The sequence below is a fragment of the Haemaphysalis longicornis genome, unplaced genomic scaffold, assembly GCF_048455015.1.
Source record: "Haemaphysalis longicornis isolate Haplotype H1 unplaced genomic scaffold, Haemaphysalis longicornis Haplotype H1 scaffold_7, whole genome shotgun sequence".
Taxonomy (NCBI): domain Eukaryota; kingdom Metazoa; phylum Arthropoda; class Arachnida; order Ixodida; family Ixodidae; genus Haemaphysalis; species Haemaphysalis longicornis.
Genome location: NW_027526422.1, coordinates 196,032,664 through 196,059,209, shown reverse-complemented (window position 1 = coordinate 196,059,209; position 26,546 = coordinate 196,032,664). Strand labels below are relative to the sequence as shown.

Sequence of the window (26,546 nt, the reverse complement as noted above, 5' to 3'; positions counted from 1 at the left end):
CCAGTGTTTTGCAGAGCCCGAGCTGTTCCCTACGCACTGAAAGACCCCGTCGAACTGGAGCTCCGCACGTTGCAAGAACGAGGAGTCTTGGAGCCAGTTCTGCAGAGCGACTGGGCCACACCGCTGGTGACAGTGCAGAAGGCTGACAACATGGTGAGACTTTGTGGAGACTACAAAATCACGCTCAACTCAGCTATAAAGACTGAGCACTATCCCCTTCCTTTAGTGGAGGACATTTTCGCTGCGCTTGTGGGTGGCAAGTTCTTCACAGTACTTGACTTGTCAACGGCGTACCAACAAATTCAGGTGCATGAAGACTCTCAGAAATTGCTCACAATTAATACGCACCTGGGACTGTTTAAATGCCTGCGCATGCCGTACGGAATTTCTAGCGCAACGGCCATTTTTCAGTCTGTCATGGACGAGATGCTCAAGGGGCTCAATGGAGTTGCCTGTTACCTGGACGACGTCCTGATTGCGGGAGCCTCAATTGACGAATGCCTGAACCGTGTCGAGGCCGTCCTGAAAAGGTTCCAGCGCCACGGAGTCCGGTTGAAGGAACAAAAATGTAAGTTTTTTCAAGACTTCGTGAGGTATTTGGGCCACGTTGTTGACAGTGCCGGAATCCACCCATGTGGGGAAAAGATTGAGGCGGTGAAAAACGCACCAGCTCCGACAAACCAGACAGTGCTCAAGGCATATCTAGGAATGCTAACATTCTACTCGAAGTTCATTCCCCAGATGTCAGCAAGGCTAAAGCCTTTGTATATTCTTCTACAAAAGAACCAGCCCTGGCATTGGTCCCAAACCGAAGAGAAATGCTTCCAAGAAAGCAAACGGTGGCTCACTCATGAAAGCGTCCTCACTTTCTACGATCCGTCAAAACCGTTAGGTTTAGTGGCGGACGCGTCAGCCTACGGAGTGGGGGCAGTGCTTTTTCACGTAGTTGATGGCCATGAAAAACCAATTGCGTATGCCTCCCGAACCCTCAGCAAGGCCGAGATAGGCTATTCGCACCTCGAAAAAGAGGCTCTAGCAGTCGTATTTGGAATCAAGCGATTTCACAAATACATCTTCGGTCGGGAGTTTACAATATACTCGGATCACTTGCCACTGAAGGGTTTACTAGGTCACGACATGCCTATTCCTGCATCAGCCGCAGCTCGAATGCAAAGGTGGATGCTTCTACTGGCAGCATACCGCTACACATGGCAGTATCGCAAGGGGCAATCCGTCGCAAATGCGGACGCACTATCGCGCATTCCGTTGAAGAACGCGCGCGATGCAAGTGACTACGTCCAGTTCTCAGCGGCTCAGAATCTGCCCTTATCAGCGGACTGGATTCGAAAGGAAACGCAGAAAGACGCTGCGTTATCGAAGGTTCTGTTGTACACGAGAAGCGGTTGGCCTTCAAAAGTAACCGATGAAATGCTGGCACCGTACTTTAATAGGCGCCACGAACTGTCTATAGAACGTGATTGTGTCACGTGGCGTAACCGTGTTGTTGTGCCGTGTTCGTTGCAAGGTCCGGTCTTGCGGCTGCTACACGAAGGACACCCGGGAGCCACTCGGATGAAAATGCTGGCACGAAGTCACGTGTGGTGGCCTGGGCAGACCGAAAGCATTGAACAAACGGTGAAAGAGTGTGAAACTTGCCAGCTGACTCAAAATGCCGCCCCGCGCTTGCCCATAACGTCAGGGGAATGGCCGACTCGGCGTTGGCAAAGGATTCACCTGGATTTTGCTTACAGCAACCCGAATTGGTTGTTGGTGCTTGTGGATGCCTACTCTAAGTGGGTTGACGTCGTATGCATGACCGTCACAACGGCCGCAAAAACTGTGGAAAAGCTGCGAACCATTTTTGCAACGTTCGGTCTACCAGAAGAGGTAGTGACAGATAATGGACCGCAGTTTGTTTCTACCGAGTTCACGACGTTCCTTTCATCCAACGGCATACGCCATAAAAAGACACCACCTTATCATCCAGCGTCTAACGGCACTGCGGAACGACTTGTACAGACCGTTAAGAAAGATCTCCAAAAGCAACTGCAGGATGAAAAAACGCGAGGTGTGCAGAAGACTATTCAGCACCGTGTCGACCAGTTTCTTTTCCACTACAGGAACACCCCTTGTGCAGCAACGTCCAAGACTCCAGCGGAGCTGTTCCTGTCATGGACCCCGAGGACACGGCTGACACGGCTACATCCTCAGCTCGGGGATCGCCCGGAGAACGAACGGGGGGGCACGGAACATCCTGCTTCCCGGTGGCGCGAGTTCAACGAAGGTGACAGGGTGCGGCTGAAAGGAACGAGACCAGGTGACCCTGCGTGGCTAGTTGGCACCATTATGAGGCGAGTGAGTGCGGTGACATATGCTGTGAACGTCAACAACGAAGAGCGTTATGTGCACGCCGACCACTTGGTAACAGCTACATTTCCCGTTCCTGAGCCAAGAGTGATTCGTCACCCTGTACCCTTGCCAAGACGTCTGCCCCGTCAATTGCCAGAGCAGTGCCCTGGTGAGACTCAGCCCGAGCCTGAACCAAGCCCGGTGCCAACCCCTTCAGGACCACCAGCTGAGGAACACCACGAGAAAATGGGACCACAGAGAGAGGGTTCAGAGACCATTCTTCGGCCATCGACGCCTTCCAATTCCAACGCGGCAAGCCCGAAGTCGGAGGCGAGCAAAGCTTGGAAGCTCGAGTGCCAGTCTCCCCCACACCTCTCCGTAGAAGCACAAGACCCAAGCGAAAGCCAGATCGTTGGGGCTACGAATAAGAAAAAAAATAAGGGGGGATAAAGTGTTGTGGCTTGGCGCTGACGCAAGTACCGTCAGTGCGCATGCGCCGCGAGCGGCGAGTATAAGAGCAGGGCGCTCGTTGCAATAAATGTTCTTCCCTTCCCCGGCACTTGGCGTGACTGTCATTTGCTATATCACCCGGAATTGGTAAAGGCCATCAGGGGTCACGAATGCAGTCTTTTCGCGGTCTTGCGCATCAACGGCTATCTGCCAGTAACCAGATCTCAGGTCAATCGACGAAATGTATCTGGCACCATGCAGGCAGTCGAGGGCGTCGTCTATGCCCGGAAGCGGATAGACATCTTTTCTCATGATCTTGTTTAAATGCCGATAATCCACGCAAAAACGCCACGTGCCGTCTTTCTTCTTGACTAAAACGACAGGGGATGCCCACGGACTAGAAGACGGTTCAATGATGTCCTTGCTGAGCATTTTCTCGACCTCTTGTTGGATCACGAGGCGTTCAGAATGAGATACGCGATATGGCCGTCTTCGCACCGGTGCTGCATCCCCAGTGATGATGCGGTGCGTCACAGCGTGTGTCGTACTCAGTGGACGGCTGCCTAAATCGAAGATGTCTTTATAGGACGTCAAGAGAGAACGAAGAGCGTCGGCGTCCATTTGCGAAAGATCGGGTGTGATCATCACTGCGACTTCGTTCGCTGAGAGTGATGACTGCACAGTGGGACCCAAACAAGGCGTCACGGGCTCTAACGGGGTAGTAGCGGTATGTGATTCCAAAGGGCAGAGTGATGAAAGTGCCATTCCTTTCGGTAAAACTTGAGGGAAAGAACCGAAGTTGAGGAACGGGAGACAGTTCTTGTTGTCAACAATAGTGACTATAGTATGCGGCATAGTAACGTTGCGTGACAAAAGCACATCCAGAAGAGGTGAAACGACGTAGTCGCCGTTTGCAACAGGGGAGGACGGGGATAAGGAGATGTAGCTGACAGCGTTTGGGGGCAAACGAACGTGTTCGGTGTTGCAACAGCGCAGCTGGGGTGCGTCGGAAGAAGGAGGGAGAGGAAATTGGAGGCGGAGGAGTCCCGTAGAACAGTCGATGAGAGCGGAATGCTCAGAGAAAATCAAGGCCCAGAATGAGGTCATGAGGACAGTGTTCGAGTACGGTAAACAGAACGGCTGTTTCTTGGTCAGCGATGCGTATGCGAGCTGTGCACATTCCGACGACTGGAGACGTGCTGCCGTCGGCGACTCGAACTACACGGGACGTTGGCGGCGTAAGGCCTTAGTAGAGACGGCGGCGAAGGCTCGAACTCATGACGGAAATCTGGGCACCGGTGTCGATAAGAGCTCGTACTACAACTCCATCGACAAGGACTTCAAGTAAATTGTGTATAGTCGGCAAAGTCAGTAGAGGATTTACGGGCCGGGTCGTTGATGCAGCGTCACCTCCTTGAGCTGCATGACTTAGTTTTCCGGAGGGGGTCGGGAGTAGTCGGCCATGGAGGAGGGGCGGCGAGGCTGCGGTGATCGGGACTTACGGCGTTGCGGCGACGGCGATCGGTTCATTCGGGTGTTGGGACTGGTAGAGTTGGGCGGGTTGAAGTCAGTGCGGGAAGAGAAGCAGTTTTGCCGGTCATTGGGGTAGCCAAAGGACGGTCGAGTACTGTAGTTGGCGGAAGGCCGGGGGCCTGCGGTTGCGACAGTACCGGGCAATGTGACCGACTCCAGAGCAACTGAAACAAATCGGTTTGTCGTCTGGTGTGCGCCACTCAGTAGGGTTCCGGCGGGGGTAGCGGGGAGGAGGATGGTCGATATGGGGACCGGGAGACCTAAACGTTCGTTAGAAAGTAGAGCCAATCGCGCACACAGGGTGAAGGCCCAGGTTGGCTATTTCGTCGCGGACAATGGCTTGGATGGCGTAAACGGTGTGGAGCTCGTTCCGATCCGGCCCGTATGGCACCGCAGTAGTAGGGGCCATAGCCTCCAGTTCTCGGCGCACGTTTTTTGTTGTATCTGCAGACGGCGGAACGGGATCTTGAAGGCGTGAAATACGGGCTGGTGGACGTCCATCTTCACATGAAGATGTAGCTGCTGTGTGCGGGAGCCTTGTGAAGTTGTGGGCGATACGGCGTCCTTTGGCCTCTTCGAATCGGCGACATTCCGTAATGATGGACTCCACTGTGGCACAGTCTTTGCACATAAGAAGGTGGAATGCATCATCCGCAATGCCCTTCAGTATGTGGCCTACTTTATCGGTCTCCGTCATGGTGCTGTCAGCCTTCGAGCAAAGGGCCAAGACGTCCTGGATATAAGCGACGTAAGATTCGGTCGACGTCTGGGCGCGCGATGCGAGCTCCTTTCGGGCAGCAAGCTGACGGCCAAGAGGCTTTCCGAATACCGCTCGCACCTTCGTTTTGAACACCTCCCAACTGGTCATTTCGGTCTCGTGCGTCTCAAACCACTTGCGCGCGGGACTTTCCTCTTTCAGGTAGAAGATAGCATTAACCAGCATGATGGTAGGGTCCCACCTGTTGTGAGCGCTGACACGCTCATAGAGGCTGAGCCAGTCGTCGACATCAACGTCGTCTGTTCCGGTAAAGAGGCCAGGCTCCCGGGGATGAGACACGATGACGAGGGGTGTCGTCGACGCGGTCGCTCCATCGGTCGGCATGGTGACACGAGGAACCGAGCGTCCACTACGAAGCTCCGTGGTGGGTGGAGCTGGTGGAGCACGCCCGGGCGAGGGTACGGGATGAGTTGTTCACTCGAACTCCGCAACCTCCACCAAGGATGTTACGTGGCAAAGACGCGTAAGGGGAAGCTATTTATAAGTCCGAATAAGCTGGGAAGCACTGGATTAGGCAGCAGCGTGAGTCCGGGGCAAAGCGTTGTCGATCTCGTCGTCTTCTATCAGCGGCGCAGCGCCCACCGCATGTTTGGCGCGAACAGGGATTGCCCCGTCACACTATTATTCTGGGGTTATATATTAGGCCACGAATCAGCTACTAGTAATGCAAGCATACGCTACAAAACTTCGTATACTTTAGTAAAGCATTCAATCCTCTAGGTGACCCTATTTTTTCTTGAAAAGGTAAACAGTATTCCTGTACATGGCATGCGTCAGTCACTGCTCCAATCATAGATTATTAGGTGGAACATTGCGTACTCATAAATGCCTACGTACCTTCTTTACGCCAGATGTGGCGTGCATTATGAATCTTGTTGGGTACACATTTGCCTAATTTGTATGCGAACGGCATTGTGTCTACTAATGACTGTACATACTGACGCAGTACTCTGATGACACTAGATTGTTCTTTCCGACGATACCGATGAACTGGTGATACGTTATCAATTTATCCTATGAAAACTGGTAGAGCGATCTAGTAAATATCAGCGAGTAATTACGCAGAAAAGTGAAATTATAATATTTGCTTGGAAAGAAACAAACGTAAACAAAATATAGGCCCTTTATTACAACTAAAAACGGCTGCGGCGAAGCTCAGACAACCACGTATATGCAAAGCGAAAGATTAGCTTTGCCTGGTTATTTTTTCGTTTTGCTTAGTTAACCTTAGGTTTAGCTGTAATTATTAAACATAGGTATACAATCATCGTTAAGCCAGAATTTACGGCAGTGCTTTTTGTTGTGGTCAAGCGTACGGTGTTCTGCCAGCCGAACGGCTCGCTGTCCCTCAGGGCCTGACTCTAGCTTCGCGTGCTTGACTTTCCGCATCCTCTCCAGTGAAGCAGCTCCCCGGGCGATATCCGCGGGTGGTCAGACGTCGGTTGCTGACGACGGCTTAAAGGCCCTCACTCCTGCACAGCGCCCAGTGAAGCTGACCAGACAAGACAGCCAACCCGGAGTGGTGGCTCAGTGGCTAAGGCGTTGCGCTGCTGAGAACGAGGTCGCGGGATCGATTCCCGGCCGCGGCGGCCGCTTTTCTGATGGAGGCTAAAAGCAAAAACGCCCGTGTGTACGAGATTTCGGCGCACGATAAAGATCCCCAGGTGGTCAAAATTAATCCGGAGCCCTCCACTACGGCGCGCCTCATCGCCTCCGTTGCGTCGGCGCGTTTTAAATCCTACAATCAATCAATCAAGACAAGGCGCGTGGCGAGTCACGTCGTCAGGCAGCGACTGAGCTGCCGAGAGCGCATGCGCCGAGCCGGCGGTGGCTGCCGCGGCGGCGGCTATTTCACGAAGTGGATGCGGAGGTCGGCACGGCGAATCACGTGACTCGTTGCCAAGGGTACGGCGCGGATGCGGTGAAATGGCGGTCAAACTGCTGGCGGCGGAGAAACTCGGCTCGACTAGGTTACAAAAGCTTTGCTGTAAAAAACACCCTATGCTGGCAAAGCAATACCCACGTTATTTCAAAACAGTGAATATCACCTTTATATTCAGCAGGGGTTAGTTGTGGGCTCTCTTGGCCTTCCTCTATAATTAGGCACACAGTGCAGGGCAGGTGTGGAATCGGCGGGTAAAGGGGCACACCGCGAGATGTACGCCAAGAATTACCTCTGCAAAGTTTCGCGCCTACCTTACTGCCAAATCGTTCAACTCTTGCTTTCATGCGAAACGTGAACTCCACGCTGGTAATAGATGAACAATTTACAGCAAAGTATCGTAATTATATTGCGACGCTTTATTGGCAATATCGTGAGCCACAGAGTCCGTGTGTGTCACGTTATACGGACAAATGAACGGAGTAACGCTGTGGTGCTTGGCCCGTGGAAAAATCCGCGACGTAGCTAATACGCGCCGGTAGACTGGGGCAGCTTTGATGTGGGCGTACGTCTGAAGTTTTGCACTGCCACGTAAATGTCCGCCTCCTTTCGAAGCAGACCAAAACAAGCCAGGCGCAGCCAAGGAGGATTAGAGAAGAGCCCAGAACGTCGTATGCACCATCGTATGTTCCGGTCTGGTCTCTGAAGTAACCTAAAGAGCAAAAGCAAAATTAAAAGGCCGTAATATGAACTTGATATCGCATACACTATGGTGAAGAATTCACATTTTTCTCAATGTTATACAGTGTGAAACAAAGATCGGCGTTAGGACTAAACAGCGACGGATGACTGTTGCGTGGCGACGACCGTTTTCATCATCATCGTCACCACCAGCTTGTCTACGCCCACTGCAGGGCAAAGGCCTCTCCCATTATTCTCCAATTACCCCAGTCCTGTGCCAACTGTGACCAATTTATCCCCGCAAACTTCTTGATCCCATCTGCCTATCTAACTTTCTGCAATACTTGCCTTCTCTAGGGAACCACTCTGTTACCCTTAATGACCAACGGTTATCTTGCCTTCGCATTACGTGCCCTGCCCACGTCGACGACCGTTTTCAGCTCCTATTTTCTCATAAAATCGTACTTCTACAAACGCGCAAGCATAAAAACTTGAGAATATCCACTTATTGCACCAAGGAAAAAGATGGAAAAGTCACATCAAGATACAAATTGAGCGGCCAGTACAATTAACGATATCAAAACTTTCATATGTTTAAGCATTTTTCAAAAGTTAACCTATCCCGTAGGGCGACTAAATGTGAGCTCAAAAATACTGTGCAGCAATTTTTAAGGAAAAAAAAGCTATTTTATAGTTCTCTGCATTAGAAGAGAGGCGTTTGCACTTGTATGGTGCAAGACGCAGGCGTGGAAGCATTCGGCAGAGGTGTGTGCTCGAGTTTTATTAAAAAGTGCCAGCTTCAGTGTTTTGAAGTGTGCATTCTTCGATCGTTCGGATGGAGTCGACACTTAGCTCGTGGCGCCACTCATGAATTGGCAGACGGAGCTTGCCTTGGCCACTGGTCTGCGGCAGATTCTTAAAGCATATTGCCAACTTATGTAACTTGACCAACCGGCTTTATAAATAGCGACGTGCCTATGCTCAGCGATTCCGTGCTTCAATTTTTCTGGACTTAGTTGACTTTTGTTAGTTCTTTCTGACGCCACCGCGTGAGCGTGTTCATCATAAAATACAAGACAAACATTCTGCTCACAAAGCAAGGTTCAGCGAGTTGATTTCATAGGGTAGGGAAAAAAATGAAAGAGGACGACGCAGTTGGTGCGGGCGCTTTCATAGACTCTACCAGAAAATAATAAATGAAAATGAAACACTCGCTGGGCGTTCTGTTCCCTTTGTTTGCGACGCGTTCGGTGCATTACAAAACACAAAAGATCGCGTAGCACAAGAATTCACCACTTGTTGTTTAGCCTTTAGATTCTGTTTGAAGGGAGTGTCGCTGCACTAGAGTAGGGGTTTTACAACAAGTAGTTTGAGTGAGCCTCATGTAGCGGTGGTGGGCTTGAGTCGACATTTGCAGAAAATCCGGCAGCAAACCTAGCCAGACGAAGCGCTTTCGCCCTATAATTTAATAAGAAAATGTGTGGGAGCTCCTGCAAATCTTTATTTATTTATTTATTTGTTTACACTTGTACGCACAGCGCCATTCAGGCATTACAGTGTGTGTGTATGTGTGGGGGGGGTTATACTGCGCAGTTTGAACAACCTCGTTGTTCACAATAACAATGCATTTCAATAACAGTAATGAAATATACGCCGTACATTAGAACAAACACCGATACACAATAAGAGCACGAAGTAAAAGTAGCGTATGTAAGTGTAAATGTAGTGCATCACCAACATAAACTTCCTAGGTACAGACACCGTACAATATTAAAAAAAAGATGAACTATATATTACGAAATAAGCTTTGCATGAAATCAAAGTACAACCTAGACAAAACGCGATTTCCAATGGCGGCTACGAAGGCTTCGTTATATGCTGACTGTGTAATCAAGCATTCGATTCCACTCTGAAATTTTTTTGGGGAAAAGGTGCTTTTAAAAAGATTAGTCCTGCCACTTTATTCTCTAACGATGAGTTCATGGTTTCTTCGTCTGGCTATATACTGCGGCTGAAAAATGTACTGACTGCGGTCTAATCCAGTGCGGCCATAAAATATATTGTGAAAGAGCTGCAAGTGCAAAGTTCGCCTTGTTTTCCCTAAAGGCTCCCATTTTAATGTTTCTTTCGTAGCAGTGATTCTAAGGTTTCTGTCATAGTTACCGATAACGTACTTTGCTGCTATGTTCTCACTCCTCTCAAGTTTGTCGCAATCGGTACTCGTGCTAGGGTGCCATACAGTGCGTGCATACCCTAAAATTGGTCTCAAGTAGCTCTTGTCGAGAATATCGCAGGCTTGCCGAGGAAACAGCTTCGTGTTAAGCCGTAAGAATCCCAAAACCTTGCATGCCTTTGCTCTAAAGAAATCAACGTGTCTGTGCCAACACATCGATGGTATGGCGAAGATATATACAGTCAGCCTTTCCTACTACGTTTTGCCAGTGCTCAGGCAAGCTTGACACAAGCACAGACGTCCTCAACATTAAGCCAAAGTTGATGACGGTTTTGAAAGTTTGAATAAGTGCAAAGGACACATACTTAGCAGTACACTTGTCGACCAGGCAGACATGCTACCACTACGTTTTCCCTGTGTATAGCACTTGCATAGCATTTGCATAGCTCAAAGGAAGGTCCTAACTAATTAGCACATTCTAGGTATAGTATATTGACAGGTTTTATAGCTTCTCACTGGTACGGTCAGTATAAATTAGCACGTCCACTACATCTAATTCTAGCAGTCGGAGGCCACACTGCAAGCAAATCAAATCTGGTGAGCACTACCTGACCGATAATGCTGCCCTTATTCAGCAGTATTTGGAAAGGTGGCTTCTAATGGCGCCAGTTGCGGGGAGCATTTCACTATGTACAAATTCGCCACGGAAGTCAGAAGGAATCTACATGGGGTGTGAATTTTAGTTACGACACATTTTATTTATGTGGGTCCATACTTTATTCTTTCGTTTGTTTTTTCAGCGTAGAGTAAATATGGCGCCTATTTATATTGTAATAATGACGGTACAAGCTATGGTATAAGAGGGTCTTTGATGTGATGGCGACACTGCTGGCGCGGCTAGAACGAGTTTGTGGCGCGCACCGCGCGAGCACCAACTTAGGGAGGATAAATATTAGGGCTCCCAAGCTGCACCTGCTATGAATCAGGCCTCCCTTCTTCCCTGTCCTATTACGAATACCGGCGAGAATGCCAGCACGCCTCCTCCTTTTTATGCTCCAGTCGTCATTTCACCCTTTTCCATCTGGGGACTCGCTTCTGGCTGCCGCCGTCGCCGTTGGGTTGCCGGCGATATGCACGTTCACCGGAAATTTACGTGGCATGGTTGAGCATCACGGCAGCTACGGCCGGCTATCCGGCATGAAGGTGGGCTGAAAAAGCCTAGCGGGGATGTCACGTTGAATGTCGTTTACACTTTCAGTGCCCTTTTCTGTGTAAAGAGGGCGTAATTGATTTGCACCTGTGTTGGACCTTGTTCTTTAATGAAAGCAGTACAGCGCATGGTCTGTGCTCATATGACTCCAGCGAAGGCGTCGTTGGTAAGTGTATAAGAAATCCTATGAGGCTTTTTGATGCTAGGCAACCTCTTCGGAAGTTCTGATGGAGGAGAAAAGCTTAAACGCCTATGTGTTCGAGATTTCGGTGCACGTTAAGGATCACCAGGTGGTCAAAATAATCCGGAGACCACCCCCCCTCCCATGGCGCGCCTCATTGCCTGTGTAGAGTCCGCGCGTTAACCACCATAATCAACCAATAAACCTCTTCGGAGTGCCGTGTATGCCACTGGTGCATTATTTCTTGACCAACAGGAGCTTAGCAATTTAGCTGTGCTTCGATGTAAATCATTTTCCGTAGGCAAGTACGTCACACACACATCGTCAGTCTTTGTAAACTTGAACACGTTGACCGTGCCTACAGTATGACTACTCATCACTAACACCCGGTTTGCGGAAAAGGATCACGCTAACGGGAGTGAGTGCTTGTAATCTCGCTTTTCACCTGTGTGTATATACGACAGCTGATCGTGGGAGCAGAATACTTTTTCAATGTTCCCGACAATATGAAATGCTGCCAAATTTCTGGCGGCTGGAAGAAAAGCATGCTTTAGACAAAAAGAAACCACCACTGAAATGTTACCCAAAATTCAGTAGGAAGCAATTATCATAGCCATGTTAAACATATGTTGCTTAACTGGGGGCTAGCGGTGAGTTCATATTTCCGTCGGTGGATCTCCAAACTTCAGCTTGTGCTTAGAGATATGCGGAGCAAAATTTCGAATCAAAATTATATCTTTGAACACATATCTTCCCGTATCTGTCAGCAACTTATTACTATGCACAACAAAAACCAGCTCTGGAAAGGAAGAAAAAACGTACTAGAAAAATCGCTGCTCGCAACGCGCTACCACTGAAGCTGTTTGAAGTTTAATACGGCATACAAAGAGCAAATACAACTTAGCCAATCTGGAAAACACTGCATTAGTAGTACACTTTAAGCTAAAACCAGTCAGTGTTGCTCCGTAACTTGCAGGAAGGCCGTCATTGCTCGCCGGTTTGTTTGAAAACATAAAATTTTTTTGCTTTACTTTTAATGTGGAATGAATAACGTCACAGCACACTAAGATTATCTACGTCTCGTAATATTTTGTCTAACCAGCCTCCGCAGCCAGCTGTAAAGTTGTGATTATAAAGAACAGAAAACCCATTTTTTTCGGTCAGTGTTCATCCCAATAAAATCACTGACGCTCGCTCACCTAAGCAAGAGGCACGACCAGTACAATTGTCGTACTAATCAGTAGTTTATCCCTGGTATCTATAGGTTAGACAACTTCAGGCAAGTTACACATGGTTGAATATTGAATGGCTCTATATATCTGGTATATCAACAATATTATTAAACAAAACTTGCATTTTTCTTGTCTTCCCGACTCACGACTTCGTAATGGCGTTTTTGCTTTCGGGCAAACTACAACATTATGCTGACATAGCAGCAGGACTTCAACATAGGGCAAGAAATCGGCTAAATTACGAACAAAATAAAGATTATCTTCGGTGTAACGAGCTACTAACCACGTAAACGTAGTGATTGGACTGTTAAAATTCCGAATTTAGGGTGTCACAATTCCAAACGACTTTAAATAATACATTGTCTTGAAGTACTAGCGGAACCACAAGTTAATATTTCGGGCAAAGTGAACACACTCACCGATGAATATAGGCTTCACCAGGAACAGTGGAGCTGCCACACTGCCAACGATACCATAGGCGATGGGGAGTCGATCCAGGCCAATGTACTCAGCCATAAGCGCTGGATACAGTGTGAAGCTGCAGCCGATGAAGGTCGCGGTGCAGAGGCAGACTGCTGCCATGGCGGCGTAGGAAAAGCACACGGGCAGTACAAGCAGGAATATTCCCATCAGTAGGTAGTCCAGCATGGCTAGCACGCCACGCCGAAGGTATCCGCGGTCAGCCAGAAGCGGAAGTCCTAGTCGACCTACGGTGTCCGTGACGGAGAACAACGGCACGAGGTTGACAGCCTGGACCACAGTGGCGCCGCGGTCTACGGCGAAGTCTACGATGGTTGCCATGAACACTCCAAAGGCGAAGTTGCACACGACGTAGGTTGTCATAATAACATAAAATGTGACGTCTTTCATCACCGTGAAGCCATGTCGCATGCTTTTGGGGATCACAGACATTCTTGAACGCGCTGGTGGCTCAGCACAGTTCGACGAAGTATCTTCTAACACCTTTACGTGTACCTGTGGCTGAATAACAATACTCTGCTTTAGAAAGAGAACTAGGGCTGTTCCGTGCATGGTAATAGCACCAAAGATGAGCATGCAGCCCCTAAAGCCATACGTGATCTTGAGGAACAGAAGAAGTCGGGGAAAAAGGAATGCGGATATTGTGCAACCAGTGTACATGACTCCAATAGCGAAGCCTTTGTACTTGTTGAAGTTTACGTTTATTAACACATGCAGCATCATGAAGATAACACCGGAACCAGAGCCTGGAAGAAAAGGGATCGCAATTACTGTTGCTTTCAGTGGTTAAGAACTCATGTCAGCGTGTCCGACATCCTCACTCACAACTGCTGACTCGTTAATTCCTTCAAATAAGGCCTGAATATCCATTACACTTTTAAAATGATTTAACTGGGACACATGCACTCTTGTACGAAACTTGTTAATTGTGAACTGCAGTAGGTTCTATGAAATAGCGAATACGAAATTTTTATAAAAGATGTGCTTTTGCAACAATGTCATTCACATGGAGTTATTACCTGAGCTACCAAAGTGACCAGTTTGGCGTTTATAGAGACAAAATGTTTATCTGTGTTATGCAATATGAAATTTCACAATTACTATCAATTACCTTATCCATGCACATGTACGGATATATGTTTCCGTATTTGAACTAGTAAGGGCTGCATACACTGCCGGCAAGCACCACAAATTGCTCAGAAATATGCCGAAGTGATACGGGAAGGCAGTTAAATACAAATTGCTTTGTGAAACATTGCGATTTGTTTCTTCTCCAAAGAATGTTTACAAATATTGTATACCACCGAGACAAATAGTCTACCTAAATGCGTAAGCACTTCGCCCAAAGATTGGGTTGAAGTGTAAGATACAACTTCCATTATTCTTTAATAAATGTTGTTTATATGATGTTATTGTTTTTGACACCCATTTAACAACGTAAGCCTCAGTACGCACGTGTGTTTGGAAAGGTTACATCCCGTACACAAGCAGTAAATGCTCTTAGCGCTGAAGTTCGCTCTTGCAGGAAAACATATGTATGCAACATATACTGATCACGTCCATATTATTTTTACATTTTCCTTCACTGCATCTTACTACGCAACTGCAGTCTACACACCTTTCCTTACTGGTGAAAACTGTGTGAGTACTAATTGGTATGGCATCTACTCTCATCGCTTGAAAGCTTCCGCACCTACCCGTACCCCGCCTCACCACCGGCCTGAAGACCAGCGGCATTCTTCCGACCAGCTGTGAATAACATTTACATTTAAGAATTTTTAAACCAGACAAGTGCAGCAATAATGTAATCAAATTTAATGTGAGTACCCCTCACGTATGAGTGCAGTTGAGTGGTGGGCTGTGTTTGTGGGTGAAGCTGTTTGTGAAGCGAACAACTTAAGAACCTTATTCTAATGAAAAGCGTTGTTGTTCTTGTGGTTGTGCGTAACAAAATGACATCCACGCTAGAGACTAAACGCAAAACTTGTGTGATACAATGGGATTTTATCCCGGCTATGCACAGAAGCTGCCAAGTTGTTTACCAACTACAGTCTAGTCCACTTATAAGAATATCCAAGTGCCAAGGAAATCTCATCGTTATACCGATGATTGTTATATGCGGGTTGCAAAATAAAAAGACGGAGCAGAGCTCAAAACATTTTACTGTAATTACCCGATTCTAACGCGCCCCCGATTCTACCGCGCACCTGATTTTCCTGGCAAAAAAAACGAAAAAACTTGTGCCTCCGATTGTAACGCGCACGGAACTTTGTGAGCAAGAAAAACGAATGCGAGAGAAACGGACGATTTGTTTCCCGAAGTAATCTCACTTATCTCGCTCCTCGTCGCTCTCCACTGACCACATTTCGTCCTCGGTGTCGTCAAGCGCGTTCGCGATGCCACACTTCTGAACGAACGTTCAACCATGGTCGATGGAATCGTGGCCCACGCCTCGCACGCCCATCCCGCGAGCTTCTCCAGAGGCGCACGCTCCAGCCGACCGCTCGTTTTGAACGCGTGAGAGCCGCTGCTGCCATTGCTGTTATCGAGCGCGCAAGTGGAACGATTTGACGATTTGTGTGAACGCCGATAGAAAAGCCTAGGCACCTATGCTTCCCTTCCTGCGTCCGAAAAATTGTTGCTAAAAGCTTTGGCGCCACCTTGAGATGGGGATAGCGATGGATGGGACGACAGTTCCACTGTTTCGGCAGCTTCGGTTTCGTATCCGATTCTAACGCGCATGCAATTTTTCGACCTATTTTTCCGGAAAAAAAGTGCGCGTTAGAATCGGGTAAGTACGTTTTTTTGCAGGCAAGCAAGGTTGTACTGCTACCTATATGTGGAAAACAGCCATACCCGGTCAGCTTTGTTTCCTGCACATGAAGAGTTGGCGCACATCTTTTTCAAGTGCATCTATAGGTGCTTTACATAGCTATAGTATATTCTAGGCACTATAGCCTAGCTGAGCGAAGGCTCCTTGGTGGAAACGAAGTCCCTGAGACACTATCTTGCGTTGGGCCTCCTGCGAATGTGCTGCCCAAGTAGGCTGTGCAATCGTGTCGTCAGAGTTGTCACTGTCACCCTTGTCCTCAGCACGTATCCGCGCAACGATCGCCTATTCAGTGAGCCACTGAAACGTTTCGAAAACATCGGCCCTGACGTCTGATCCGCGGAAAAACGGACGCAGTTGAAGAGGCACCCAGTCAAATTCACAGCAGCAGGCACGGGGACGGGGCCAAAGCGGCGGCATCGGGAGGGGTATTTGGAAGGATAATTGTTCCCCTCCTCCTCTCGCTTCATCGTAAGCGGCGCAGTTGAATCGTTTTCCTAGGGGTGGACGGGATACGACGCGCATCGAGGCGCATGGCGTCGGCGTGATTGGCTTGGAAAGCCGGCAACAGCTCGCATTTTCGGGGCTTCCTGTAACCCGATTCAATCGTTATATCCCGATCGTTATAACCCGATTCAATCGTTAAATTATATCGGCTTGGGCTTCTTGTAGATAAGCTTTCATTTTGTATGACGCTCTTTTATGCACGCACAAAACATCACACGGAAGGCTTGAATTTGTATAAAACAGCTCCAACAAGATCATTGTGTGTGTGGAAGCACCATCATTCTTCCCCGAAAACACATTGTTTTCCCAGGGGATAGAGCGGTAATCGAAGTAAAAGTTTTTAACGGCTGCGGCCTTTTTAAAGTAACTGGATCCCCGCTTGTAGAAGGTCTTTCGGGGTGGCTTACAAGCCCGCAAATGGCAAAGTTGGCATGACAGCCATCCCTGTTGAGTGCCTGCAGTAAGAACTGCAGTTACCTTCGGTATACTTTTTTGAGCCCGCCCCCTTACCGAAGCGATGAGTATCTGGTGAAAGGAAATTGTTCTACCGCGTGCCTGCCAGTCTTTCTCAGCAGATCGAACAAATCTGTCATCGCGTATGCTGTGTGTACTGAAAGTACGACTCAAAAACAGTTGTTCAGCATCTTCGACGATCCGCATTCGCAAGATTTTTTTTGCCAGGTTTGCCGCCGAGCACTCTGCCTATGTCGACTATAGGCAACAACCTCCACGCCAGACTCACTGCAGCTACGTTTCTCTCGAATGACTATCCGGGCAGCTGCGACAATACATATAGAGAAGCTGAAGAAGGCCAACGGGGGCTTCGAGCGAAATTTCTGATGAACGATTGTATGTTGTGTTTGGTTTTTGCTATAGTCGTGCTATGAAATGCGTTGTAAGGCAATGGGAAGTGACCGCGCGCCGATTGTTCTTTTCTGCTTTTAATAAGTCACCACATAAAACAGTGCGCTCCAAATAATTCTTCGAGTTTTACAGCGAAGCTGTTAGCCTCTCGTTGCTCGGAAACTTTCGTGTAGCAAACAGAAAACCCAGGCAGGACCCAGCTTTTCTCGCCCAAGACGCCAAGCGCATGCGTCAGGGTAATAAGGTGTGCAGCATAGAGCTCCGCATTCGTGGGAAGAAAAAACCGCAAAACAAGCATCGAAACCGTATGATGGACGATAAGGCCCCGCTGAACACTTGTAACCCCACACCCCCATGTGTTCTTGTAAAGATTAGGTTTTCAACTGCTCTCTATAGGGGAGGTGGGTTGACGTCATTCCAGGGCTAGGGCATTCGTCAGGCAAGGCAGGACCCAGCAATATTTGCGCAAGACGTGCATGCGCCAGGAACCAACATTTGCCGCCAGAGAAGCCGAGTGCAAGTGACAATCCCGTCTAGTCAACGAGGAACATTTCATACCCTCTTCCATCAGCATGTGTGGTGGTTTACAACAGCTGCGCTGAACAGCCACTTTCGCCGGCCGGGATGGCATCAATTTTGATTTTCTTCTGATCCATGCTATGGAGCAAAACGCGGTGCCTATTTATTTATTCAGATGTGTGCGCGCTATGAAGCGGGTGGAATGCCAATGAACGCGTTAGAAAAGACGTAGAAGCTGTGGACGCTTTTTTGGAAGAAAATCCCGGTAGTGCACGTTCGCTGGACGAGCGCCAATCCAGCCAAGTAACGATTTTGCGTTAGAAAGCTCTCATTTAAGGACACTGTCCCACAGAAGGTGGGCAGCTCCCCCAGGGTCCATTGGCAATGACTCAACCTAACGGACCGTGAAACGGCGACATAACCAAGACGGCAGGCCAAGCAAACGCGTATACATCGGACCAATGACGATCAAATGCAGAGCAAGCCGGTGCAGTGGTGTAGGGAAGATATTATAAGCCATCCAAACAAGCAATACCAAAATCGGAACGCGGACTATAGCCGAGCATGGGCATATCTCCACCTGCAAAGTCGGTCCTGGTGAGGACGACCATACAAAAACTGCCGGGAACAAGGCGATTCCAGCATCATTCCAAAATAACGCCTATTGTCATACTGAATGTCACCAATGTTCCCCGGGGCCTACACACATAGCTTCGTTGCATAAAACTGCAAAGTTGCGAGTTTTCAGGAACTGCTCACCCACCGTACAGTACACCCATGGTCACCGCCATCCATGTGATTGTCGGGGCGAAACTGCACGCTACGAGTCCCAACGACATCAGCGTGCTTCCAGCGTGCAATACTGGAACGGCGCCGAATATCTGGCACAGCGGTCCAGCGAAGAGGCCTGCACCGATGAGCGTCATGTGGCAGCTTAAAAGGAACAAGAAACAGAAATTGCGCAAACCGAATATGGGGCAGCCGTAACGCGAATAAAATGCCTGGTTTTCATGGCACTCAGTTTGTCGTTGGGGTGAGGCGTGTGTTATGTAAAATTCTGTGTTACCGCAAAGTCGAGAAACGGTTCTGACTGTTCGCTCGGTAACTTCATTACCTCTAGTTTTTCGCTCCTGATGCAGAACATTCCGCCTATCAATATAAGTGAAGCAAACCTTTTATAACATTTATGACGCTTCTGCACAACCGATTGTTTGCCTTATAATTAGCTCATACCATTCCGCCTGCGTTAACCAGTAATAAGCAGCGGACTGAACAATTACATCTTGTTTAACCTCGAGAGAACCACAAGCCGCACTGTCAAGTGGGAAGCTGATATATATTGTGCATATTCAATAGACACTTCGGTGAATAAACTGCACAATATACGTATAGTTCGTAGTTAAATTACAAGAAAGGTGGGTCTCCTCGCAGCCAAGAAACCAGGGACACATGTATCGCTATAGAGAAAGACACAATCACCGAGTCAGGGCCACGCAGTGTCTGGACTTTCCGATAGAGTGCACTAGCGAATGAGAGGATAGCACTGAAAGTGCCAACTTCAGAACACTTCCAAAAAAAAACGGCCGCGTATCTGCTCCTTTCGTTGCAAATGTCTACGGAAACGATAGTCGACTGGCACAGTTGCCAAGTAAATGCCTCCCTTCCCTTTCCCGCTCACCTCTCATGCTGTTGCTGTCCCGTCTCGTTCCTCCCAACATAACACGCTCGAGGTTTTCTCAAAGAAATTTAAATTTACCGCGTTTCACTTCTCTAAGTCGGGTGCCTCGATGCCAACGCTGCCGTACGGCGCGGGCGAATCGAGGCGCCCTCCCACCATAGAGTTTCTCAATATTACCTAGAGCGGAAAGTGTCGCTGCGATCGCACGCCGACATGGGAATTGTGGGTAGTGTGCGAATCGGATGGGCAGCAAGTGGCTAGTACAAAGGGTTATGGATTAGGCTTCTCTGCTCGGAAGTGCTTGTTAGTTCTGTTTTCGGTATGCGTTACCGTTTTCGGGATGCCCCTTCTGGCATTCAATGGCTATCACAGATATGTCTAAATAACAGCGTGATTAGCACTTAACGCATGTGCGTGATTATCACTTAACGCGAAGCAGCCACCGCCGCTGCGCACGGCACTGCTCAAGGAATAGCCGGCCCCTCATTCGGAGCCCCCCGCGCCGCTGCGGTCGGCGCATATATTAGAGGGCGAACACGATCTGGTCACGTCCTCCACCGCAGCGGCCGGCCTGTGTCAACGCCTAAATATTTTTAGGGGCGAAGCTCCTTAGGGCGTGGGTCTGTCCATCCTCGACGTATGTATGTAGCCACCTCTAGTTTAGTTCTTGGATTGTTTACTAGATGGCGTGGCTACCTCTAGTTTAGTTCTTGGATTGTTTACTAGATGGCGGTACTTGTATATGATGAAAAGATGCGCTTAGATTGTTTACTAGATGGCGTGGCTACCTCTAGTTTAGTTCTTGGATTGTTTACTAGATGGCGGGGAGCGTTGTAATAAAATCCGCTCGCTGTTGGCGCGCGCTCGGAGTCGCCCGATGGATAAGGCTGCAGATGTGCGAGCCCGCGAGGCAGAAGCGCTCCGTGAAGCTGCGCGACGCCGCCGCCAAGATCCTGCCGTACGAGAGCGGGAGGCCGAAGCGTGTTGTCTGGCTGCGCGACGACGCCGCCAAGATCCCAGCGTTCGAGAACGAGAGGCCCAAGCGTCACGGCAACGGCGCGAGGACCCTGCCGTACGCGAAGCGGCACGGCTGCGGCGCGAAGAGGATCTCCAAAACGTCAGAGAACGGGAAGCGGCGAGAAAGCGCGCGTATCGGCAGGCAGACCCCGATGCAGTGAGAGCTCGTGAGGCGTCTGCAAAACGCATCAGGCGAGCTCAGCCCCAAGGTGCCGACGCGCGGTTTAAGCGAGACTTTCTAGACGTTACGTTCGGACACAGATGTAGTGGGCGAACTTTCACTGAAGAGTCACGGTTTTACCGATGATTTCCCCTCAGGAGCTTCGCCCACTCATCATCATTCACCCCGTGGATATGCTGTGAATTTTAGGGGCGAAGCTCCTTAGGGCGTGGGTGTGTCCATCCTCGACGTATGTATGTAGCCACCTCTAGTTTAGTTCTTGGATTGTTTACTAGATGGCGTGGCTACCTCTAGTTTAGTTCTTGGATTGTTTACTAGATGGCGGTACTTGTATATGATAAAAAGATGCGCTTGGATTGTTTACTAGATGGCGTGGCTACCTCTAGTTTAGTTCTTGGATTGTTTACTAGATGGCGGGGAGCGTTGTAATAAAATCCGTTCGCTGTTGGCGCGCGCTCGGAGTCGCCCGATGGATAAGGCTGCAGATGTGCGAGCCCGCGAGGCAGAAGCGCTCCGTGAAGCTGCGCGACGCCGCCGCCAAGATCCTGCCGTACGAGAGCGGGAGGCCGAAGCGTGTCGTCTGGCTGCGCGACGACGCCGCCAAGATCCCAGCGTTCGAGAACGAGAGGCCCAAGCGTCACGGCAACGGCGCGAGGACCCTGCCGTACGCGAAGCGGCACGGCTGCGGCGCGAAGAGGATCTCCAAAACGTCAGAGAATGGATAGCGGCGAGAAAGCGCGCGTATCGGCAGGCAGACCCCGATGCAGTGAGAGCTCGTGAGGCGTCTGCAAAACGCATCAGGCGAGCTCAGCCCCAAGGTGCCGACGCGCGGTTTAAGCGAGACTTTCTAGACGTTACGTTCGGACACAGATGTAGTGGGCGAACTTTCACTGAAGAGTCACGGTTTTACCGATGATTTCCCCTCAGGAGCTTCGCCCACTCATCATCATTCACCCCGTGGATATGCTGTGAATTTTTACACCGTGGACACCGTGGACAAGGTGTATTGCCTTTGCACTGTGCGATGCAGGGCTCCCAATCGTTTTGCCAGTGTAAGAGTGGGTGATTGCGCCCTACAGGCCAACATGGAGTGAATGTATTTTATCTCACCCGCCATGTTGTTCAGCACTGCTGCCAGTGCAATTGGCCAAGCCGCAGCTTCGTGGCTGGCGCCGTACTCTTCCATGATGGCAACGTACAGGAAGCCCGAGGAGCGGGTCAGAGCTGAGGCCAGGCAGGTCAGAAGACAAGCGACGATTGTAACGTGCCAGGACGTGTCCATAGGGCCTCCTTCGTGACGTTCCTTCGTTGCACTCTTCCGTCACGTCATGTCGTGTTGTTCTTAAAAACAGGAGCGACGACACAAACAGCGATTACCCGTGCCTGCCATTAAACTTGTGCTGACGAGGAAGACTAAATTTTTTTAGAGCAAATACATTTGGAAGACACCTTACGTAAACTTGGTTCAATGGCATTCAAAGGTAAACACTGCCGCCGTACGTGCGTTGCTCTCCGTATGACTATCTTCAGGAGGCTCTGTGAGCCGCCAAAAAAATTAAAGCAAACTTTCATAGTTTGTCGTTACCAGTGCTATTGACTAATTAAATTAAACCTACTGCACAAACTGTCCACGTTGTTTGATTTCATTTATTATACCCTAAAATGTGCCGGTGCATTACGAAAGAAGGCGGTTAATTTATGCCATACTGCAATGCTGTCCAACAAACGAAACAAGGAAGACACTTTAGCGCAAAACTAAGCAGAATTTTATTTTGAATAAAAAGCAAAACAAAATTGTTTCGAAATGAACCAACGAAACAAATAAATGACTCCCACCACAAAAGTATTATGGTAGGAACGTTCATGGTCGCAGCCAATTTTTAATTCCTGTAGTGGCTTCCCGGCACGACGGCTTTCCGTCTAACTCTTAATTTTGGACGAACACATATACAAGAAAAAACTAAAGCATCAATAGGAGCCTCTAGCAACAAGATTGGCAACAATGCTAATCATTTATGTATATTAATAGCAGCCTCTAGCAACAATATTGCCTACATTGCTTGTCTTTTCTGTATTGTTTATTCGACTTGTGTCTAAAAGATTTATTTCGACACACCTTAGTGATGTCGTCGTCCAAAGAGTTATACTGGGTGGTAAAATATAAGTGGACAGGTCTTTTTAAAATTAGATGCTTACATGTACGTGAAGACCACCGTTACAGTGAGGTTATGGGCCAAGGGGGGACACACAATGAGGTGGTACCTATTGATGTCGCTGGCTTAATTGGCTAAAATTGAGAGAGAGAGAGAGAGAGAGAGAGAGAGAGAGAAAGAGAGAGAGAGAGAGAGAGAGAGAGAGAGAGCTCTTTATTAGAAGAAAGCACAGAGGTCTGCGGGCATGTATTCACCTACATGCTACTCTGCGGGGATGGGGTGGAGGAAGTAAAGGCCCTAAAGGAAGTAGGGCGAAAGAGAGGGGAAAACAGAAGAGGTAAAAAAGAAGGCAACATGGAGTGTTCCGTGGGTCACGTAAAAATCCAGGTGTTCTCACAGATGACGATGTGGAGTTCTGCAGTGTCTCGGCGACGCCGATGTCGTGTAAATAATCAAACAGTGCATCTAACACTTTTCTCTGGGATGATGGAGATGACCATGGTCCAAGAAGAGCTTTCAATGATAAAAGTCCATTGTTGAGTCACTCGATCTTCTTGGCGAGGTCGTTCCTTTCCTGGTTGTACGCCGGACACTCTAATAAAACGTGTTCAGCAGTTTCTGGCAAACCACAGTTATCACAGTAAGGGTTTGTGGTTTGACCGAGGCGATGTCGGTAGGAGTTCGTAAGTGCTGCGTTGAGGCGCAGCCTATGGTAGAGCGTCTCAAGTCGACGTGGGATTCGCTCTGGGAGCCTCATTCTCAGGTCAGAGTCTATGTCATACAGAAAAGGGTTGTGAGTTTTGCGAAAAGACCAGAGCTTTTTAGCGGCTGCAGTAAGCAGGCATGTTTGCAGTGAAAAGTTAGAGGCAATCGTGTTTCTGTGCAGTTTCATTTGGCAGAATTCTTCTAGCGCATCCGTACTCCGAGATATCGAACTGCGAAGTTTAATTGCCGTTCGCATGGTTACCCATGCAAGACAGTGAACCCCGGCGCAAAGCACCTGCCTTTTGTGACGCGCCTGCTGTGTACGGTGTTTAATTCGAGAACGGGGTGGAGTCATAGGAAAAAATTAAAACTGGCACCCTTTCAGTCTTGGCTTGAGTTATCGCAATCTGCAGTACTCGGACCTTCTATCAAAACAGAACGAAAAGGTGGAGCTTTGCGCCAGACTTCGCTCTCTAGCATGCGTAAACATGCGAACGGGAATTAATATTCTTAGTCCTATATATCGGAGTACGGACCCGCTAGAAGAGTTCTGCCAAATGAAACTACGTAGAAACACGATCGCCTCTAACTTCTCAATACAAAGATGCTTGCATACTGCGACCACTAAAAAACTTAATTATTCAATTTTAGTTAATTAATCCACCGGTATCAATAATTAACAACTCGTTCTGTTTCCCCCTGGGCGGATAAACTCACTGTAGAGGTGGTCTTCACGTAAAATTAAACGCCTAATTTTTAAAAAACCTGTCAACTTAACTTTGATCACCCTGTATATGGTGACAGCCTTCGCGGAAAAAGGTGAGCTGAACGCCTACATGCCATTTATAATTAGGGCTATGGGGCCAGTGTGGCTAGTAGGGGATGATAATGTGTAAAGAGGCCGTAGCAATGTAGGCCTTGATTTCGGCGAGTTTTATGCCCGTGTGTATGAGCTTTCAGCGCACGTTAAAGCCCCCCAGGTGGTCAAAACAGATCCGGAGTCCTCCACTACGGCTCGCCTCGTCGCCTGCGTTGCGCCGGTGCGTTAAACCCTACAATCAATCAATCAATCAATCAATCAATCAATCAATCAATCAATCAATCAATCAATCAATCAATCAATCAATCAATCAATCAATCAATCAATTAATCGATCGATCGATCAATCAATTGGGCAAGTTATTTCAAAATACGGGGGAGATATACACAGGCAATGACGCGGTGTTTATCAAGTGTGATAACGGAGAGATAGCATTCAACTGCTATCTCTGCTGAAAAGAATATTGGGATCTGATAAAGCGGGTGGCGCGACTTTTAATGGCTTCCGTCGGGACGGTAGTTATGATTGTGTAGCAAGGTCTCAAACTGACCTAGTTGGTATACATTCCTCGCGGTTAAAGAGCACAAAGTTAACGGGACGAGAGGAGGAAACAACACGATTGCTTACTAACAACTGAAGATTTATTAAAAAACTGAGAAATATACAAATACGCACCTGCGCATTAATGCAGCCATGACGTAGATAACTCCCCACACACACTCACCCCCACAGAGAAATGCAAATTTGAAGATAGGCAAGTTCACGTGTTTTCAAGATAGGCGAATTCATTCTTCAGCGGAGTGAGACTTAATACAGGCATGAGAATTACTTTTATAAGGAGAAATTTTTCCCATGCGCACGTCTTTGTGTACAAGTAGTACACTTCCAGGTTATTAAACAGGGGGTAACAGCCATTCCTAGAGCAATTTGGTTAAATGTATGACGTATACGTGCCCCATAACGTGTTGCGATGTTTACGCAGGTGCTAATTGATGCACCACCCCGAATGTCCAAAATATTTTCTATCACACTACAAGGAGATGACTCCACCATGCTGCTTTTGGAGTCGGCAAACTGCGATTCGTGCTTTACCATGCAGGTTGTACCTATCCAAATGGTTGGGTTCATCCACAAGGTTGTATACATTCACAAAACACCTGAAAGTTTTCGGGGCCCACCAACTGCCTTGCCTGCCACTACGCTGACCATGCGCGACAGATGGACACAGCGTTGCGGGATGTCCGCGGGGCGGGGTGAGTAAGGTACAAATTACAACACAAAAAAGAACCCGACCAACAAGAAATAAAGTGCAACAAGATCGAGAACTGGGCTTGTTGATATACATTCATTGCGATGGAACCATGCAAACGTAACGAGACGAGAAAATGGCGCAACGCGACGCCTCCCTAACAACTTCAGATTTATTTGAAAACGGGGAATTACTTCAAGCCTGGACGTGGCCGCGCTCACGTGCACTTCTCGGCACATTCCTCTAAGCATGGCTGCTACCTCAAGTTTTCCCGTTGAAATGTTCTGTTTACACAGAGAGCCGCACGCCCGACAGAAATTTCAGGAGCATTCCTTATCCAGGCACAGCAAAATTCTCACACTGCGACCAATACCCGGACAATGAACACACCCTCTGGACATGCCCAAACATACAAAGCCCCCTGATATCTTCCCTGCAACCAATTCCTGCCACAAAGCGCCTTACTTGCTGGGAGGCATGGGTCACAACCCCTAAGGAGCTTGAAGAGCTCTATTGGACCCAGCTTGTGAAACTCATTAAAACCCGCCAAGACTATGGTATAGTCAGGACTATAGTCCCTCTAACCCAACCAAGAAGCCGAGCAGTCCTTTAGACACAGGTTTCAAAACAAAGTTTATTGCTCTCTCTCTTCTAAAAATGCATTCTGATACGCGTACTAGTTCCCCTCCCTGCCCTTGCTGGAGTGTGAAGTTTGCTCATTGACAACCTGTGCATTTGCCATGGGTGACAGCCCTTGAGCTTAGCATTTCGAGATTGCGTTGGTTGTGTGTGGGGCGTTATCTACGTCACGACTGTCTTTAGTGGGCAGACATGCAGCCTAAAGTAAAGTGTCAGGACTGGAGTGCTCGGCACCAACCTTTTTAGACATTACCTTGATTGTTCGTTATAGGTTCGGAGCTCGCCCAATCGACGCTCATAGACGGCGTAGATGACGAGTTCGGTCTTAGAGAGGCGAAGAACGTGAAGGGTACTCGCCTCCTGCGGTGTCTCAATACAGTGCGCCGTCGAGTGAGCGCAACTGTAGCCTCTTCATTCTGGGTTTCAGTTCGCGAA

At 48.5% G+C, this 26,546-nt stretch overlaps 1 protein-coding gene across 1 annotated transcript; it reads right to left on the bottom strand.

The window, feature by feature from the left end:
* Positions 1-6,541: 6,541 nt before the first annotated feature.
* On the bottom strand, positions 6,542-21,827 carry LOC144146748 (monocarboxylate transporter 12-like). Its single transcript, XM_077678672.1, has 4 exons — positions 21,656-21,827; positions 18,433-18,576; positions 12,889-13,695; positions 6,542-6,582 (listed from the first exon to the last, which is right to left on the bottom strand). The coding sequence occupies exons 1-4, from the start codon at positions 21,825-21,827 to the stop codon at positions 6,542-6,544; spliced, it is 1,164 nt and encodes a 387-aa protein (XP_077534798.1).
* Between the last annotated feature and the right edge of the window lie 4,719 nt (positions 21,828-26,546).

Coding starts and splice junctions, on each gene's coding strand:
- LOC144146748 (XM_077678672.1), bottom strand. CDS start 21,827: ATGGACACGTCCTGGCACGTTACAATCGTCGCTTGTCTTCTGACCTGC. Junction 18,577..21,655: donor AGTGCTGAACAACATGGCGG/GTGAGATAAAAT, acceptor TCATCGGTGCAG/GCCTCTTCGCTGGACCGCTG. Junction 6,583..12,888: donor GGTGAAGCCTATATTCATCG/GTGAGTGTGTTC, acceptor GGCGCTGTGCAG/GAGTGAGGGCCTTTAAGCCG.